The 18,252-nt window shown below is 34.3% G+C and overlaps 1 protein-coding gene across 1 annotated transcript in view; it reads right to left on the bottom strand.

The window, feature by feature from the left end:
* The window catches only part of LOC128992700 (homeobox protein B-H1-like), a 30,727-nt gene extending 21,887 nt beyond the window's left edge, over positions 1–8,840 (bottom strand). The window contains exon 1 of the mRNA XM_054416418.1: positions 8,500–8,840. Within this exon, the coding sequence (XP_054272393.1) occupies positions 8,500–8,773 (274 nt within the window). The 5' untranslated portion in view covers positions 8,774–8,840. The remainder of the gene's footprint in view (positions 1–8,499) is intronic.
* Positions 8,841–18,252: the final 9,412 nt, after the last annotated feature.

The raw sequence follows: 18,252 nt of genomic DNA, 5'->3' as shown, positions 1-18,252 counted from the left end.
GATTCAGCATTATAATTATAACATGTTCTGTTCAATTCGTCATGGTGTCATACCTGTTTTGAAATACTTTTGGCTTAGAATATATGATGATAGTTGACGTAATATTCATTATTACTTAACAGGAACGACCAAGAGTTGAATATTGCCAAGATTCTTTTTTGATATACAACACTTCAATGTTTTATGATTTATTTTAAATCTATTAAATATTTGTGCAGTATTTCAAGATTGTTTGAACTGCTGTTAATAATTTACGAAAATACAGTATTACACGACTCAATGACTGTAAACTATAGTACATTCACACGAATTTAGTTTGTGTAACAGAGTAATTGTAATAATATAGCAATAGAGTAAGTAACTCAGTGGTGCATAAAAGTGGGAAAATTTGTCAATTTTGTATACATTATTTTTTACACTTTTTGATTCATAAACTAAATACTATTCAGTTTTAATGTCGTAAAACTATACAACGTTTATCCAAAACTTAGTGATTCCACCGAGCACCGAGACAACAGATTGCTAACGAAGCCATTGACCTGTCTGTTACGGTAGTTGTTAGGAACATAACTGCTTCAGTTTTAAACATATCGGTAAACACGCTTTAAGCTCTATCTACCCAATTTGCATTCGCATGCTTTCACGCTTTGCCGGAAATTGCCGTTTATTTTCGCTGCGCTACAATTTTACACAATTTAGTTTAATGATATAGTCGACTACGGATTTTATATATTTATACAGTACGATTAGAAAATAGAGTTTGAAGTTTTAGCTTCGATTATTTTTTGTTGAGGACTGTAATCAAATGCAATGCTGTATGGTTAGTTTTTAGCGTTCCTTTTTGAAGAACTACATTTTATACAAATTATTGTATAAAGCAATATTAATTCTAAAAAAGAATTCACAGTTTTACTTTTGATGGTTTACTATTAAAGACAGTCCTCATAATGTGTTCACGAATTGGAAACTGTGAATTTTCCCTACAATCTTAACAATTTATTTTTAAAAGCAGAATTTATATATTCAACAAAATACGCAGCATACGAAAATGAAGTTCACAAATTTAATTTGTTATCGTTTGTGGGTTGGAACTCTCCTCAAAGGTAGTAAAGTATTGTACACTTTAAAGTACAAATTTCAACTTATAGCAATATATATTTTTCTGTACTTTAGACCATGAAGGAAATTCTTGTAGTACATTTTATAACACTAGTTTGAAGCAAAACATGACCCAAACTAAAATAATAATTCTACTCTATTTCAAAAGAGCATTTATTTTGATTTCATCGCATATATTACTAGTCTTCTTTGTGATCCCAACATTTAAAAAATACAAGAAGCAAACTAAAATTGTTAAACTAAAAATTAAAATTAGAAATTCAACAAATTTACAAAAAAAATCCTTGGAAATCTTAAGCTTACCACGCGACAACTATAAATGTTAAAACCAAACTAATCCGTGTGGAGTTTCCGTGTTAGCTGCAATTTTCGACAACTTCCAGATTCCATCAATAAGTGAGATAGGTCTATAATCGCCTGTCGCTCCTCTATTGCCCGAATGACCGCATCGCCCATTCATAACCTGGTAATAAGATCTAGTTTTTTCATCAAGTTTTGATCAGCCCGTCTTTGTTGGTTGATCTTTGTCGGGTTTGATTGCCCAGCTATTATGTCAGGTTCGTGCTGAGCTATCGGAGTTTACCGGCGCAACCGTGGCCCGCTCTATACTACCCGGGATCAAATGTTGCTTACTCATTGCCCTATTAATTATCCCAATATTTAAAGGGTTCCAGCCCCTGCCTTTCAAGAGCTAAATAGTTCCCGCTTCCGTTTCAACAAAACTCCGCGTCACCTCCGTCTGTCGTTCAGCTGTTTAAGTTCAAGTGCTTTGGGAACGGTAACATTTTTTTTGTGACATTCAGGCCAACAGAAAGTAGTTTGGATTAATTGAAAAGATACCCTTTTACATTTTTTATTGAATAATTAATCAATCCTCTGCTTAATTTTTCACGGGAAAAGTTTTAAGTATTACGTCTAGGCAGTAATGTATTCGCGTAAACGAAAACACAACAATCATTTACAGATTCGCACAAACTTCACTTAACATAATGTTTGTAATTTGTTTCAGCTTGTGATGCACTTTGAGTCCTTTTACTTATAAAACAAATACTTTTACTTTTACAGTACAAAAATATCATACTGCATTTCTGAATTTAAATCGTAACTAGCTATTAATCATAGAATTGGGTAAATTGAGGTTAACAACATTAGAAATTGTCTCTATTCGTGTTTACCATTGTACAGGAAAGCAATTAAGATTCCCATTAAATATAATTTAAAACTTTACCACCAACTTCAGTCTTAATTACACTGAAGTTTTTGTTGTTGTCTTAAATTCAACAATTTAATATTCTTTCGTAGTTTTTTTTTAGTCTAAAGTTATGAAACGTTGTTATTTAAATAAAATCCCTTGCCGGGTTGAAACGTAGGAATTCGAATATTTTCGCTACATTTACCTACCGTTAAGTCAACAACGCAAATCACACAATGCCGATTTCCAACGGCCGATTTTCGCAACACCAGATTGTGAACTATCAATTAACGCGTCAGACCGGCTTAGCACTAATGAGCCGGTGTTATCGCCAGCTATGAGTTATGGTCTGGGAACTATCAATTAGGATTAGAGCCAGGTGGTTCTTAATCTGGAATTGGATCAGAGCTACAACCCCGCGCCGCTGACGACTCTATTGACAAGAATCTGACTTCCCTAGGGTAGAATAATCTTAGAAATCGGAAAGTCAAATCTACTTTTTACTACGATTATGTGAGAAAATACTCTCGTCGAGTGGGGACGTTATAAGATTATTCTAGAAGTTCGTTGAGAAAGATCAGGATGGGTAAGATTTCTGCCTTTATAAGTGTATTGCGCTGCTTCGATGGCCCTTCAACCGATTATAAAAGTTGTGAAAATTTTGAACAGTTCGATGATGGTAGGTTCGTGACGAATACCAAAACACAACTTCGCCATGGATTGTTCGTAAACTATGTTGGCATACACTGTATTATGTGTTCACAAACACTACTTAAATTGCTTGATTTATTGTTATCGTCTACTTCTATCAGTACACTCTTGATCTGTAACTAATGAATCCTGTTGTAGTTGTAAGCAAAATACGTGGCTAATAAAACGAGCAAAATATATATGTAGGAAATCGTGTTCGTTGCTTAAGTATAATCAAATTTCTGTCATTTTGGACGCGTTCTCTATTAGAATCTTTATAGTTGAAGAGTCAACACATATGCTGTGTATGTATTGTAACTTTGTCCTGTGTTATCAGTGAAGGACACTGAAGGATGGACTGAGACGCCGCAGCTTCCTGCAGCTGGACACACGTGTCCTTCTGATAACAGACCAAGGTCGTTGGAAATTCCCAGCTGTCAAGACATTAGCTGAACAATTAAAACATCTTGAGTTGATTGAGCGTTGACTTTGGCTACTGAATACCACATGTAATCATATTCTACAATGTTTAATATCCGTGTTATGAGTGCACTGAAGACGACTAAACATTTTCTCTTATTTTATTACTTAGTGATACTATTGTACTGATAATATAATAAATAAATTTGATTACGTTTATGTCACTTAGTGGCAACACTATGCGATAACAGCCAAATGTTACATTATACGAGGATTTATTCCTCTTATTTAAGAGGACCATGAACATGACGTATTTATAAGTGCGTTTGATCTAAGGCTGCAATGTTATTTAACGTTCGTCATTTTACATGTTTAACAATATAGGCCTAAATGGTAACTTGATGCTGTGCTAAAAAGACGCATTCATGCTTGGAGGCCTAATTTGAACTTAGTAAATTTCAAAAACAAACTTTTAAGAACAAATTATCCCAAAACAACGAAAAATTGACATTGCGATTATGTCTCGATGCGCGCCGCTCCAGTGACTATTATTTCACCCTGTTATTTTCCGAAATTGTGTCACCGAGACAGCGGGGGCCGTAACCGGGGAAGCTAAACTGTTCCAACCGTTATTACCCATTATCAACAGTTGCGCAACCGTCGATGTGAACATTTGCAAACAGAGCTGTGTGCAAGCGCGGCTTTCACTGCGATTGAATCCGAGTGAAAAATACAATTCACATATATTTGACGGAAAATTGTAGGTAATGCGGGCGTGAAAGGAAAATTGGGAGAGTTTGGACTTTTATGATTTGGGGTTAGTTTGTAAAATGCAAGTCTAATAATTTGTTTATGTCGCTTAGTTTCGGGGTCAACAACAATGAATTTAATAAGTGAAGAATTTTATAAGAATGTTATAGTGAAAGTAAAATTGTAAATGTTAGCCGTGCCAAACAGGAAAACATACTAAGAAGAAGTTATGCTTTTTAGAGTTAAAATAATATTTTTTTGAGTCAATACACTTAAGAAATTATCTAGTGTTGACGACAAACCCTTGCTATTGTGTTAGATAACTTTTCAATCCATTATAAATTATTTGTATTATTTAGTTAACAGATTGTCATTCAGGTATAATATTTCAGTCTCTTCTATGATTCAGTCATTTTCTGAATATTGTATGTGCCAAAATAACCAGTACGGAAATCGTAATATTTTATTCTTTTTCATTAGGTCCACTGATTATTTTGGCACATATGTAAGGTTGCTGTTGAAAATAAATCGTGTAACAGAATACAATAAACACCAAGTATCGCGTGAATAACATCATAAATGATAAAAATCGCTAGCATATATCAATAGAATAGAATGAAACACTCGGACCACTGTAGTAGTGAGCGCCTGTGTTGCGCAAATAGGCAATGTGACTGCAGTAGTCATATTGCATACTCGCCCCCGCGACGGCGACATCGCGTTGAAATGCTTAAAAATATCTTCAAAGCGTAGTTTTTAGGTGACCATGCCTGAAAAGCAATGCATTTATTTATTTTTGCTATTTAAGGTTTGCGGAATATTTGGTTAACCGCAGAAAGTAGCCAAGCTATGGGTTAGCCGTTAAAGTACAAACATTCAGAACTGATACATTTCAAGTTGTAATCTCAAGACGCTTACCCACGACATCGTTGCTTCTGTTCTACAGATACAGACGAAGCCGCCAATTCACCTAATTAGCTCAATGAAAAAATTTTAAGATTGTAATAGAGAAAGTAAAGAAAATATAAATACTGCGGTTTTTGTTATTCATCCCGCAAATTACTCGTTGTAGGAACTTTGAATACCCGACGAATAGAGATGGATAGACTGAAGTACGTAATATACATAATTCATACTACATACTAAAAATTCTCGGAATTCTTGGGTTAAAGTTTGGGTAACGGAAAGACATTTTTTCGCCATCCACACTCTGGCCGTATTCTCTTTTAACGTATATATTTTCTTCGTCATTCCGGCATGGAGATCGAACTAGCAACCTTTAGATTTGATGTTGAGCACTATAACCTATGTAGTGAATAATAATATCACACAGATATAGCAAAGACTTGACGCAAGCACACTTGAGCCACTTGATCTACAGGGAAGCCCTCCAGCAGTGTAGTGGCCGCGTGTCGAGAGTCGTGTCACGTGTTGGTCGCGTGTTGAGCTGCTGACTCATCTACTTTGATACACTCGACACTCGCTGAGAAAAACCACCAGAAGACCGTCCACGGGTCAGGCCGATGACACCGGCGCGGCTACAGTCAAGAGTGGACAGAGGATGAAACATCAATTAGCACTTTGGGTTTTGCTGGGAAATTTAGTAGAATCGAGAGATACTGTAAAGTTTTGCGTTTAAGCTGCTGAATATCTACCCTGTCAAAACTATAAAGATTTGAATTGTACTTCAGTAATACTGGAATGATTATAATAGCTTTAATGGACCTTAAAACACCTAGAATAACATAATATTGTATTTTAATTAAATTGAACTAGCTAGTACTATTGCATTACTGGTGTACAAGTAATATTGAACTCAGAGAGCACAGAATAGATTGAACTATTACAGGCGTTGTGTTTTATTAATCAGTGATGAAAAATGTACACAAGTTTAAAAAATACCACGAACGATGACTTGTAAACCAAGAATAAATATAAAAACGTATTCCTTGTTAATTATTAAAATTAGGTTTAGAAATGTTTTACCAAATAAATTTGAAAGACTTGTCAAATTGTAATTCATTAGTGAAATAGCTTAAAACTACTTGATAATTTCTAATTTGGTCTGCATGTAGACTTTGTTACATACTTTTTCAATCTAAACTTACGAAATATTAATTTTTAATCACATTGTATTCATTAATAACATTGTGTGCTTATTCAAGAGGCACTAACAAATATTACTAAGATATAAGATTTTACAATTATTTTCATTTGTATAACACATGACTTTTTACTCCAAGTCATTCTATTACAAAGTTTTTATTTGTTTCAGTCTCTGACTCTTTTCTCCTAATCACTGATAACAGGAAGCGGTAGATTCTCGGACACATCCCTATCGCTCAGGTCCACTGTGGTTTTACCTTCCGCTGTCAAATTTGTTCAACTTATCCTCATGCGGTTTTGGGTTTTAAACATTAAATTGACCGGATTTTCCTCAAAGTTTTATTACTAACTGCGGACTAATTGACTATGACATTCAGCTATATATCCAGCCATAGAGCAATAAACAACGCAGAAAAAACTTCAATCGCAAGGCCTTCCAATGATTAGGACACATAGCTGTCTGCTAGTGAAATTGCAACATCAAATTGCAAAATTTAAAATTGCGAAAAAGGTTTTTTGATGAAATTGCATAAAATTGAAAATTTTTCGTGTTGAGTGTATACGGTGGTTCAAATTTTGGGTCGTGATTGCGGCAAATAGTAGTACTGTAGTAGTAGTGTATATTCTCGTCGATTATCTTCTTTGAAAATATATTAACTACCATCTTCTTACTCAGTACAAAATATGGTCACAATGTTAGGTCTGGCCAACAGTAATAATGTTTACATTTTCTCTCTCATTCTACACGTATCTTTTATTCATATGCCAGTTAAAATACGTCTATAGTTTCATCCTAAACTAAAACAATAATATAGTAATAGTGACACATAGACATTACTTTACATTAAACCTTCCGGTACATTCATAAGAACACAAATATTTGTCTAAATTTAAAAATGCTTCACGTATCTGATTATCTTGTATTTTTACTCACTCATTAAGTGATTAACCCATTACCTCTGTTCGGTTATCTCTACGAGCACAGAACAATTTGAATAATCGTTTCAACAATGAACAATTTTAACTCACGTTTTAATGGTTCAATTTCAATGTAACAAAAGGAGGAAAGATAGAGGTGTCTGAAGCCCGGAAGACAGCAATTTTTAAGTTCATAATAATATAATTACAGACGAAATCACAAACACGCCGAAAACAGACTATTATCTTGTGTACAATTACAGTTTAGTGTATAAATTACAACGTTAACATAATACGCTTGTGAATCTAGTGTGGTTTGGCCATTAAACCTTAATATCACATAATGATATTCTGCGTGCTGCTAGAGAATTAACTAAACAATATTCTATCATTAAATAATGTACAGTATTTAAATTAAATTTGTTTTGGACTCTGTTCAAACATTGCAGAAATAAACAAATAATTACTTTTAAATGTTTTTATATAGTAATGTAGCAATATTAAGGGTTGTTAACTACTTTAAGAAAAATAATTTTACAGTAAATAGTAGAAAAAAAATTCCGTGTACTTAATTAAGTATTATTTTAACCTAACATTTTTTTCACATTTTGGTGAATATGTTTTGCTTGTTCAAATATTCTACTAAATAATAAATTGCTTTCTCTTTAGAGCTGCGATAGAAAAAATAGATAACGTGGTTAATCAAGAAATCTAAATTCATAGATACGGCACTTTAATCTAAACTGAGAATGTTCAACTGCCAATAGTTATACACTCATTATTCTTCATTACAGCTGTAAGAAAACTCGCAGATAGTTCAAAAATGGAAAAACAAAATATAACATCAAGTGGAAGGATAAAATGTAGTGAGGTCACACTTTAATGATGCAAAGTATAAAATATCCCATTTGAACGGTAAATAAGTTCAACCTATGTGTACTATCTCGGCCGCCTTGATTGATATCTCTGTTGTATATTTGATATATTTGGCAATATTTTAAGGGTATTCTTGATTCCTTAAGCCTTATAAAAACGCTTTTGTCGCTTTTAAAATGTAATGGGCAGACAGAATTCTTTAAGTCTTTAACACAAGCATTGACAATTACGAACAGATTTACAATTTTTAAATAGGTATGCTCATGCATTAAAGACATTGAAATGGTAAAATGTTTGTCTATAAACAGAAATATGAACAGTGTTTTATCTAAATCAGCTTGTTCTTTAGTTGGGACCATTTATAAAAACATCCAGCCTGTATAGGAACCATCATAAAATACGTTATTTATTTTGTCAAATTTACTGACCATTTGAGCAGACGCTGGAGTTGTCGCCGTGCAGGCCGGAGTCTGTGCCGCTCTCATGACCATCGCTGAGGTCGGCGTCAGAGGCGGCGGTGCGGCAGTGGAGACTGAGGTCCCGGGGGGCGTCCACGGAGCTGGCCGGCGACGGAGGTGACCGCTGGGGGTGGTGGCCGGACTGGCCGGACAGGATGTCTGTGATCATGAACCTGGACCGTGCGAGGTGCGGATGGTGGTGCGGCATGGTCAAGGCAGCTGGGGACATGTCGTGGACTGTCATGGGTCCACCGGGAGTCCTGGGTCCACCCTCCAACGTTCGGTCCTTAGGACACTCCTTAGTCCTCACCACTCACAGACAACAAACTCCATACACCAGTAACGCACTGTTTATGAACAACTAAGCGCCGAAGATGACACCTCGTGTGACACCAAAGTTTATTTTACGGCAAACACGAAAACATATCACAGGTAACTGTCGCGATGAAAGTTTAATAGTCACTGAATGATCCGAGAGCACTGTTGTACGTCCTCACCGCTCGAGTCACTGGTGTCGACTGTATCACGGGAACGAACGCCCGCCCCTCCCCTCCACGGCCACGCCCCCTCCTCCTCGGCTAATAGAATCACTCGCTCTTCTGACTCCACCAATCAGCGGCTCCTATTATCGGATCCTGTGATCCTCCCCACCACTCGCCAGCTCTCTGCGGTTTAAGGACAATCTATTACATCTTCACCTCTTTTATCCTTTCTTTCCGTTTTGATTTGTTAAGTAATACTCCATAGTCTCACTGAACGTCTGGTGTTCGATCGTTCATTGCCTCTAGGTTGCAACTAAGTAGCAAGACTTCCGCTGTGGATGTAGTAATGCTCTTTATTACAGCGAGACGTCTGTTTTACAGTTCAACTTTATTTCGCCGGTGTCTCTGCTCGGAATGAGGGTAACAGCAGTGTCTTGTCCTAATTCCTTTAAGTGCTTTAGTGAAGAGGCTATCAGGCTATCTAGACTATATCCTTCTCTCCTGAATGTCCCGCCGCAAGGAAAGAGCTTTTAGAGCTACATAAAATTATTATCGTGGTTGAATTAAAATAAATCTTGTTCATAAGGTCTAGATGTATTTAAGCTTCAAATTATTCATTTTTTTTAGCATGTTGATATCTTATAGCCCACAAATAGTTGACATCGATAGACAACATGTATCGTTACTGGTACCAAGTTTAAGCTAAAAGGAAATGAATACTACTAGATCTAATCTAAGTGGATATGTGACTGTGTGTATGTAGGTAGGTAACTAACTGATGTAGGCTATCAGCCTCTACAATTCCAGTCTAAACTAATGATTAGATCAGCTATGTTATACATTATGTATTGATTTTATATCACACAAAGCTAACTACCAACGATGTGACAACAGGCAACTACGAGTATTATCATATGTGTTGTAATCTATCTCATTGATGTAGCGTCCCCTATCATCGGTAACCAGGTGACCTTGGAAAGAAAGCGAAACAAAGGATTTAGTTAGGCTTTATTAAGAATAAAATACTGCAAGTTAGTAAAATTAAATAGTGGTTACCGGTAGTTATTGTGATTTGAAAGCCCTAAAGTGTCCTAAATTGTAATTTTTAAAAAATAATTGCATATTGAATGTTAAAAATCTTATTGATAGTTATTGTAAAATTAAGTTATACACTTACTACTTGGCTAACAAACTCTAAGTAAAAATGTTTCTCCTCTCTTTATTAATAGGGCTATTTACGAATCGCCCTTCTTCAGACATTGCCGTATGGATCTACAGTACTAATAATTTATTTATCAGTAAAATATGAACAATTTTCCAAAATTTAAACATTTTTGAATTCACATAACACTTTGGAGAAACTTATTACTGTATACTTTATACACATACTGTACAATACTAAAAATTCAAAATGTGGTATACAGTATTAGTATTACTAGTTTTGCATGCATCTACAGTACTGTCTTAGGCCTATTACAACTTCATTCTCTGCTCATTTTGAATGCGGATTATCTTTGATGTGATTTTTTTATACCATGCTGTATATACCATTGGTTTGTATCGTATCAATTCTAGCTCACGACCACCGATAATGTCATCCTTTACATTTTGTAACCATCGTTAACAGTATTTTGACAAATGTGACGTACTTTTGTCGTAGACTAATCTGTATTTAACATGTTTACGTTTCCTATAGTATATTGCCCCTGTCTGCACGTGTGACGTGTGACCCTCACGTAGTCTCTAAACAGGCTCCAGAGCACGTAGCCTCGGCCGGGGTTACACTACGACCCTTGATCTAACCCTAACTTACACCACACACTCGACCCTTGTGTAAATCGGCAACGTCTCTCAACTTTATTCACAAGACATCATATTTATTTACGTATCGGCATGTATAATTGTGATTGTTTTCATGTATGATTTTAGGGTAAAACGTAAGACATGACACATTTTAAAGTGATATAAATATGGTTGGTTCTATGACATGTTTTTTTTTTATATAGAAATCCTCCGTTCTTACTTATGGATTATAACGTGAACGAGCAGGATTATTTGATCCGGAATATGACTGAAGAAAAAAAGTGTGTATACTCGGGTGAGGTGTTTGTGTAGCTTTTTTACTGACTGAAGCTGTATTCAGCCCTCCAGCTGTTTATTTAGTCCTAGATATCCTATCATCAGGGCCAGCTGGGGACAATTTTAAACCATCAAAATTACTTTTATCAAGATTGAACCAGTAACTTTCTAAGCACTAGATAATCAACTAGACACTACCAATGAATACAAAAACTATTGACACTACTAACCTTCTCAAAGCTAATGCTCACCCAAATAACACACATGTCTTCTTGTGTATTAACTGCATGAGTAGTTGAGGTTTTATTTGTTCAGAAACACCTAGTTATGACTTAACGTGTAGGTCAATTGTTTTAGCGAATTTCCCAAAAAAGGAATACGCTATTACCGTAGGTCTCATAGCATATTCATTTTGCAATTTATTTACAAACAATTTCTTTAAGCTTGAAAAATAAATAATTTTGTATATTGAAACGTCGTTGTGTGCCTAATAGTTACGAAGAAAATTCCAAAAAAAACTAAATTATTATTCCGACGTTATTCTTGTGGCGATTAATAAACTGTTGTAGTTTGCTTTTTTAGGGTTACATTTTGATTGTTCATTTCATACTAAGCTATTAACTTTTCAATAAAAACCAAACTTTTACTTACTTAGGCCTACCATAAACCTTCCCTGTAGAAGAAAACATTAGTACTCATTAAAATAAATGGTATTTAAAAAGGGAGTAAATAATCCGACAATTTTAAGGGAATATTTTGACGAAAACCCAATCAGTTAAAATGGAGATTTGCTTAGTCTGCAGGTTCGCTACAGCTGGGTTATTTTATCATATTGTTGAAGGGCCCATGACTTAAAATAGGCAAATATAAAAACACGTGTAGCCACTGAATACCTACAAAATTGAACAATAAATATTTCATGTCGTATATGCCATGAATATAAAAACCCTCTAAAGATAGAAGAAAATGAGACGTTGCTTCTGTAAATTCTAACTATTGTGAATAAACGTGGAAATGGCTTTGATCCATGATATTTGATATTCCATTTAATTACCAGCTGTTCCTGATCATGTGCTTTAAATAAATGACCCTGGCTAATGAAACAGCTGATCTTAGTCAGTAAGAAAACTACACAGATCATTTCACACCTTCTACACTCATCCTTCACTCATATTTGGGTTAGATGGTTAGAATACGCACTTAGGTGGCGTCCCCATCTCAATGATTGATAATTGATAATGATTAAACTCACATATTTTCTTGTATATTTGCAAAAGAATGATGACATTTACAGTATTTTTCAGTACGGTTTCGCCATTATACTGTTACACTAAATGTATAACAGTGCTATAGGTTGATTATCTATATTAAAAAGTTTTTGCAAAACTTATAGCAGCTATCCAGACCATATTACTGGACCGAATTACACGCGGGTTGTACCAAAATAAAGGTTATCGGTCCTACGGGTGCAGGTTTTATTTGTATTTTGAAAATATTTATGTTAATTGGGTCAAAAATGGAAATGCAACTTTATTACTTAACTTTTAAGCTTACGATCAGAGAGCACAGAATAGAGATTTCTATTTTGTGCTCTCTGCTTACGACAGCCACACTGACCATACTACTGGACCGATTTACACGCGGGTTGTACCAAAAGAAAGTCATATGTCCTATGTGTGCAGGCTTTATTTGTACTTTGAGAACATTTATGTTAATTGGGTCAAAAATGAAAATTAATATTTTATTATGGAGGGCATTCTTATTTGACATGGGGCTAATTCTATAGGTATATTAAAATAGACAAGCATGTTTATTAAAAACATTTTTTCTCAGCGTCTGTGCATCGCAGGGAAAAACTACGTATAGGCCTACTGTTAGAAAGATATTTGACTGTATATGTGCAGAATCCCTTTATAAATTAAAATATGCTCAAAAATAAATACAACAAATGTATTAAAAAAAAATAACATGGCCTTTTAGGTTGCCATGTTGGTGACGTAATAACAACAAAATATAAACAGAAAATAAAAACATATGGAAAAATTCCAATCACATGTTTTATTTACAGTGCGGGGTGAAAATAGAGAAGTTTGCACAATCCGTAATAATTTTGGTCGAGTTTTCAACCACGGGACAAGCTCTAGTATTATTATTATAAATATTAGTTAAGCTTGAATATCATAAATGGACAATGAAGAAAACTATACAGCTTATGTTACTTAGACAATTATAAAATTACTGTCTGGAGGTTATTTTTTCACATTTGTTTTTAAAATAAACTCAGCTTGTAGTACTATCCCTTAAGCCTTAAGCAATAACTTTATAAGAATAATATAACGGCATATCTTCCATTGAAAAGTAAGTATCATTTTTACTTTATTTTCATAACGAGATTCATTAATATTATTACCTTACTGTCACTCTTGTGTTAGTAACCAATCAAATCTGTGTTAGTCCTTGTAATTTGGTGTAAAGCTGCATTATTATGTTCGTACCTGGGGACCGAGCCATGGCTCGGTGTAGTTTATGTCGATTGTAAAAGGCAATATAAAGGAGACTTACGTTTTATTTACAACTAATTTTGGCTTTTATTATTTAAGTTTCAGTGGAATTTCAATTTATTATGATGGAAAATTCACCTAGCAATCCTCAAGACATTCATTTATTACACAGTCGATGAAAGGTTGCTCGTTTATAATAGTTTAAATTAAAACAGCTGGTTATTTTGGGGATTAAATTTTGGTAGGAGAGAGCCAAGTTAAATAATCACTATTTGATCGGATCTTGGAACTGTTTTCACCTATATCACTTATATATACACAGTTATCTTCAGTGTAATCTTTGCTCAATAGTAACAACTGATGTTTTTCCTTTTTGACTGTATTTTGTAATTTGCTAGTTACTGTGGGTAGATGGCTTAGAACACATGTTACAGCTACCAAGTCTTTTGTTTACTTTTTCCTTGTTATTATTATGTTCAACCAATATGGTTACTTAGCAACCCATAAGCCCAATGTTAAAATGTTTTGACTTTCAATTCCATTTTACTACGTAATTAGATTTTTGTTGGCAGTTTTAATTGAATTAAACACGATTTTAGTCCAAAAATTAATTATTTACAACATTTGAAGGAAATCGTCAAAGCCGTTTTCGAGATCTTTGTGCAAGCAAGCATACATACAAGCAAACATTGCTCATGTCGGAGTAGAGGATATTCTTCAGTTTTCATTATTATATATTGGTCTAAAAAATGAAAAAAAGTCCAAGATCTAGTTTCACCGTGGATATTGTGATTAATTTAATTAAACTACTTTTTAAACTGCGCATATCACGTAACGCACCTGGGAGTTTTAACAGTGAGCATAACGCATATATCACGCCAGCATTATCACAGTTGCGTGGAAAATTATAAACAATGATACATTGTAGGCGACATACTCATCAACAATGGCAGGAAATTGCGACAAGGAGAAAAACACGCAAACAGTCTGCACAGTGTTCATACTGTGTGCTAAGGTTCCGTTATGTTTGCTCATAGGTGTGTTTGAATATTTAAATATTTAATGTTTAAATTCTTGTGTTGCTTTTTAAAATTGCATATAGTTTTATACTCTAAAAGGAGGATTTGGATTTATTTTACCTAAAGGTAAATGTCATTGAACCCTTGCTGAGGCAGGAACAGCTGTGTACAGTATCTAATATATATAATCAAAGGACAAACGCACTTTATTTTTCAAGGGGTGTTCTGGTATCTTATTTCAAGGGCCGAGGAAAGGGCGCAAGGATTTTTCCGAACGCTTATTACATTATTTTTGGGTTTTCTTTCAAAAGCATTTCCAATATTCTTACGTGTGTCTTTCGAATATGAAGATTTCTACCTAATTAAAAATGACTTAAACATTGATGATACGATAAAAAAATAGAAACAACACGTTTTATATAATACCGTTAAGTAGTGTTTGTGCTAATATGTCTGTTCTCCATTAAAAATATTGTGATTAAATAAAATAAAAATGTTTATCGACAATAGTCACTAAACGTTAAAAATGCTACAATGTATTCGTTTGACTGTGTTGAAGTCGTGCCATCATACGACACAGTCGTCTGATCCACGATTAAACAAAACTTATTTATTAAAAGTACTTTTAATAATGCTTATGTATAAAGGTATAAAGATTATAAAACGTTAATACAAACCCCCAAAAGCGAAAGCATGTTGCACTTCTGCCCAACCCAGTTATTAGTGGAATGTTATGTTAAATAACTTCGGTATGATGTTAAGGAAATGTTATGAGACACTGCAAATTATAAACTGGGATTAATATGTATTTTGCTAATAAAGAAATTATCATTATAAGGTCGGGACGTGGAATGAATACAAATGTTGGAGTTATTCAATAAATATAATACACATTGAAGTAGACATTATAAGTATTTGTTTGTGGTTTCAAATTTGTGTCCTACTATGTCTAAAATATTGCACTTCCACTCAAAGTTTTTTTTTTAGATGTTGTTCCCCAACAGTACTTAATTTACTTTAGTAAATATTGCAGATAAAATACACAGTCATCAGTAGGGTAAAAATGAGAGAGCTAGCACCACCGTGTTATTAAACGGCTGAGAGAACTGGCACGGGGAGAACGTACATGGGTGAGAGAGCTGGCACGGTGAGAGAGCTGGCACACGGTGTCGAAAGTTTCCGTCGGCGTGTCGGGGTGGACGGTTGAGAGAGCTGGCACCGCGGAGGCTGGCACACGGGAAAGGTGTCGGTGGTGTGTCGTGGTGGACGGACGAGAGAGCTGACACCGTGGAGGGTACAGGTGTGACAAGATGTATTATAAATATTTAAATTAACATTTTGATTTTTAAGGTGGTGATGATTAACTCGCAAACGCTTGTCGCTTTTGTCAATTAGTGTTGAGTGTAGATAGTTTTCCAAATGCGTGGAGTAAATAGAGTGTTTAATTGTTAGCCTGATGTAAGGAATAATGGATAAATAATATGTTTATATAGATTAATTTAAAAACGATTATGGTGGAATCGCAAGCGATTTTATGGCATGCGCTCGTATATCATTTAACGTTGAGGTTGTTTCCACAAATATGTGACATATTTTGTTTGGGAATTTGTGTTCGAAACTTATATTTTAAAAACTACCATGTGATTAAAAAAATATATATATAAAATATTAGTTTCATCTGTTTAAAAAATCTTAGGACTGACATATGTTGTATTTTAAAATAAGTTAAACAATTTACAGATTGTATAGTATTTAGATAAGCGCTTAATGGATTTGCATCGTGGCTTATCGTGACGTTGCAGAAAACATGCGATAGTGATAACTGCGAGTGCATCATCAATTCATTTGAGTCAAACAACAGATAAGATGTCTAATTTATATACCAATTATTTGTTTACAATCTGAAGCAAGTCTTTATACTGATATCGATACGAGGTAGGTTGTGTAGGTCATGTTTCAGGTTGACGAGCGGTTATCGTCTCGGGCTTCGACGCCACGGGACCGGGTTCGGGACTGACGAAGGTAAGTATATTAGGATAATTTATTTTTACTATATTTAATTGTAATTTATATATGTAATAAAAGAAATGTTTTTGAGTTTAGTATATATTTATTCACAATAAGCAGTAGTACTACAGTATAAAAAATGTCTATTATATATCATGTTAAACAATATTATCTTTTTGAATCCAGGAGTTTTTGGACGAAGGAAAACCAAGCCATTTTACAAACACTTTATCATCCTTCTTCTTGAGAATCTTTTCGACTAAGTAAACGTCTTTATGTTTAACCTTAGTTAGCTCTTCTTGATAGAATCCTCCGGCAATGGGTTGGTTCTCGGCATCTACCAACTTGTAAGTGACGGGTTCTGTCGGAACTACTTGCGTGATGCGAAATATTTCTGTGGAATAATTCGGAGTATATCCCTTGGCGAATTCCCCTTTATATTTGCTAATGCGGACGTAGTCGTTAATTTCAAACTTAGGTATCATTCGTAGTTTGGGTTGTTTATATGAATAAATGGTCTTTAGTAATTCCATTTCATTCTTCTTTGATACGTCACACGGCTTCATTTTTATAGTCGAATGTTTCTTTGTATTGTAGAAGTCCATTAGTTGGTCTAGTATGTCGATCCAATTGTAAGTACCATTAATTGTAAATTTTTTCCACATAAAATTTTTTAACGTGCGATTAAATCTTTCTGCCACGCTCGACTTTAAAATGCTGTAGGTAGAATAGTGGTTAATTTTATAATCACCCATCAACTTTTTAAACTCGGAATTGTAGAATTCTGTTCCTAAATCGGATTGTAAATTTTTTGGAACCCTTCCCTGTTTTAATATGTTTTCCATTGCAAAAGTAACCTCTTTACTGGTTTTAGTTTTGAGAGGTCTTGACCAAGCATATTTTGAAAAAACGTCAATTACTGTGATTATATACTTGAATCCCTTATTGACCTTGTAATATTTTGTCATATCAATTAAATCACACTGCCAAAGGTCGTCAAACCCTTTCACAACTACCTTTCGTCGAGGAAAATTCTTTCTTACCGACTTATGTAACTCGTTAGCAATATCTTCTTTTATACCCATAATATTAGTTACTCTATAACTCCTTTATCTCTGAGCTCTGATATTATATTTATAACTTCGTTATTGTGACTAGTATTACCTGAAATCTCTGATAATTTCAATAATCGCAGCCTGTCCACAATTTCATTTATATTATCATAATGCACATAGTCTGGAGCACATGGATAAGTATCCAATTTTAAATAGGGAGTTTTTAACCCACTCCCTTTCTTAAAAATATTTTTTATATAGTTTCTGTATTTAAATGTATTTGTAGCTTGAACCTTCTCTCCATCAGAATGTCTCACTAAATGAGCATTTGTAAGCAGTAATATATCTTTAAAAGAATTCAGATCATCTTTAGTGATAAGTGTCTTATTTGGTTTCTTCTTAAACATAAGTTCCAACAAACCAATTGTTGGTTTAAATTTTTGACCTTTTATTTTAATGAAACTATCAGATGGATCGTAGTTAATTTTACTATTTCCAATCATCCATTCATCATTATCACCTAAATATACACCATACGTATGATCCATTTCATTTTTACTATCGTTAATAGATTTATTGA

This window comes from Macrosteles quadrilineatus, unplaced genomic scaffold, assembly GCF_028750875.1.
Source record: "Macrosteles quadrilineatus isolate MER2022 unplaced genomic scaffold, UCM_ALF_1.0 Scaffold_4__1_contigs__length_99947679, whole genome shotgun sequence".
NCBI classification, from domain to species: Eukaryota; Metazoa; Arthropoda; class Insecta; order Hemiptera; family Cicadellidae; genus Macrosteles; species Macrosteles quadrilineatus.
Note: the sequence above shows the minus strand (reverse complement) of the source record. Positions and strands in the feature narration are given on the sequence as shown.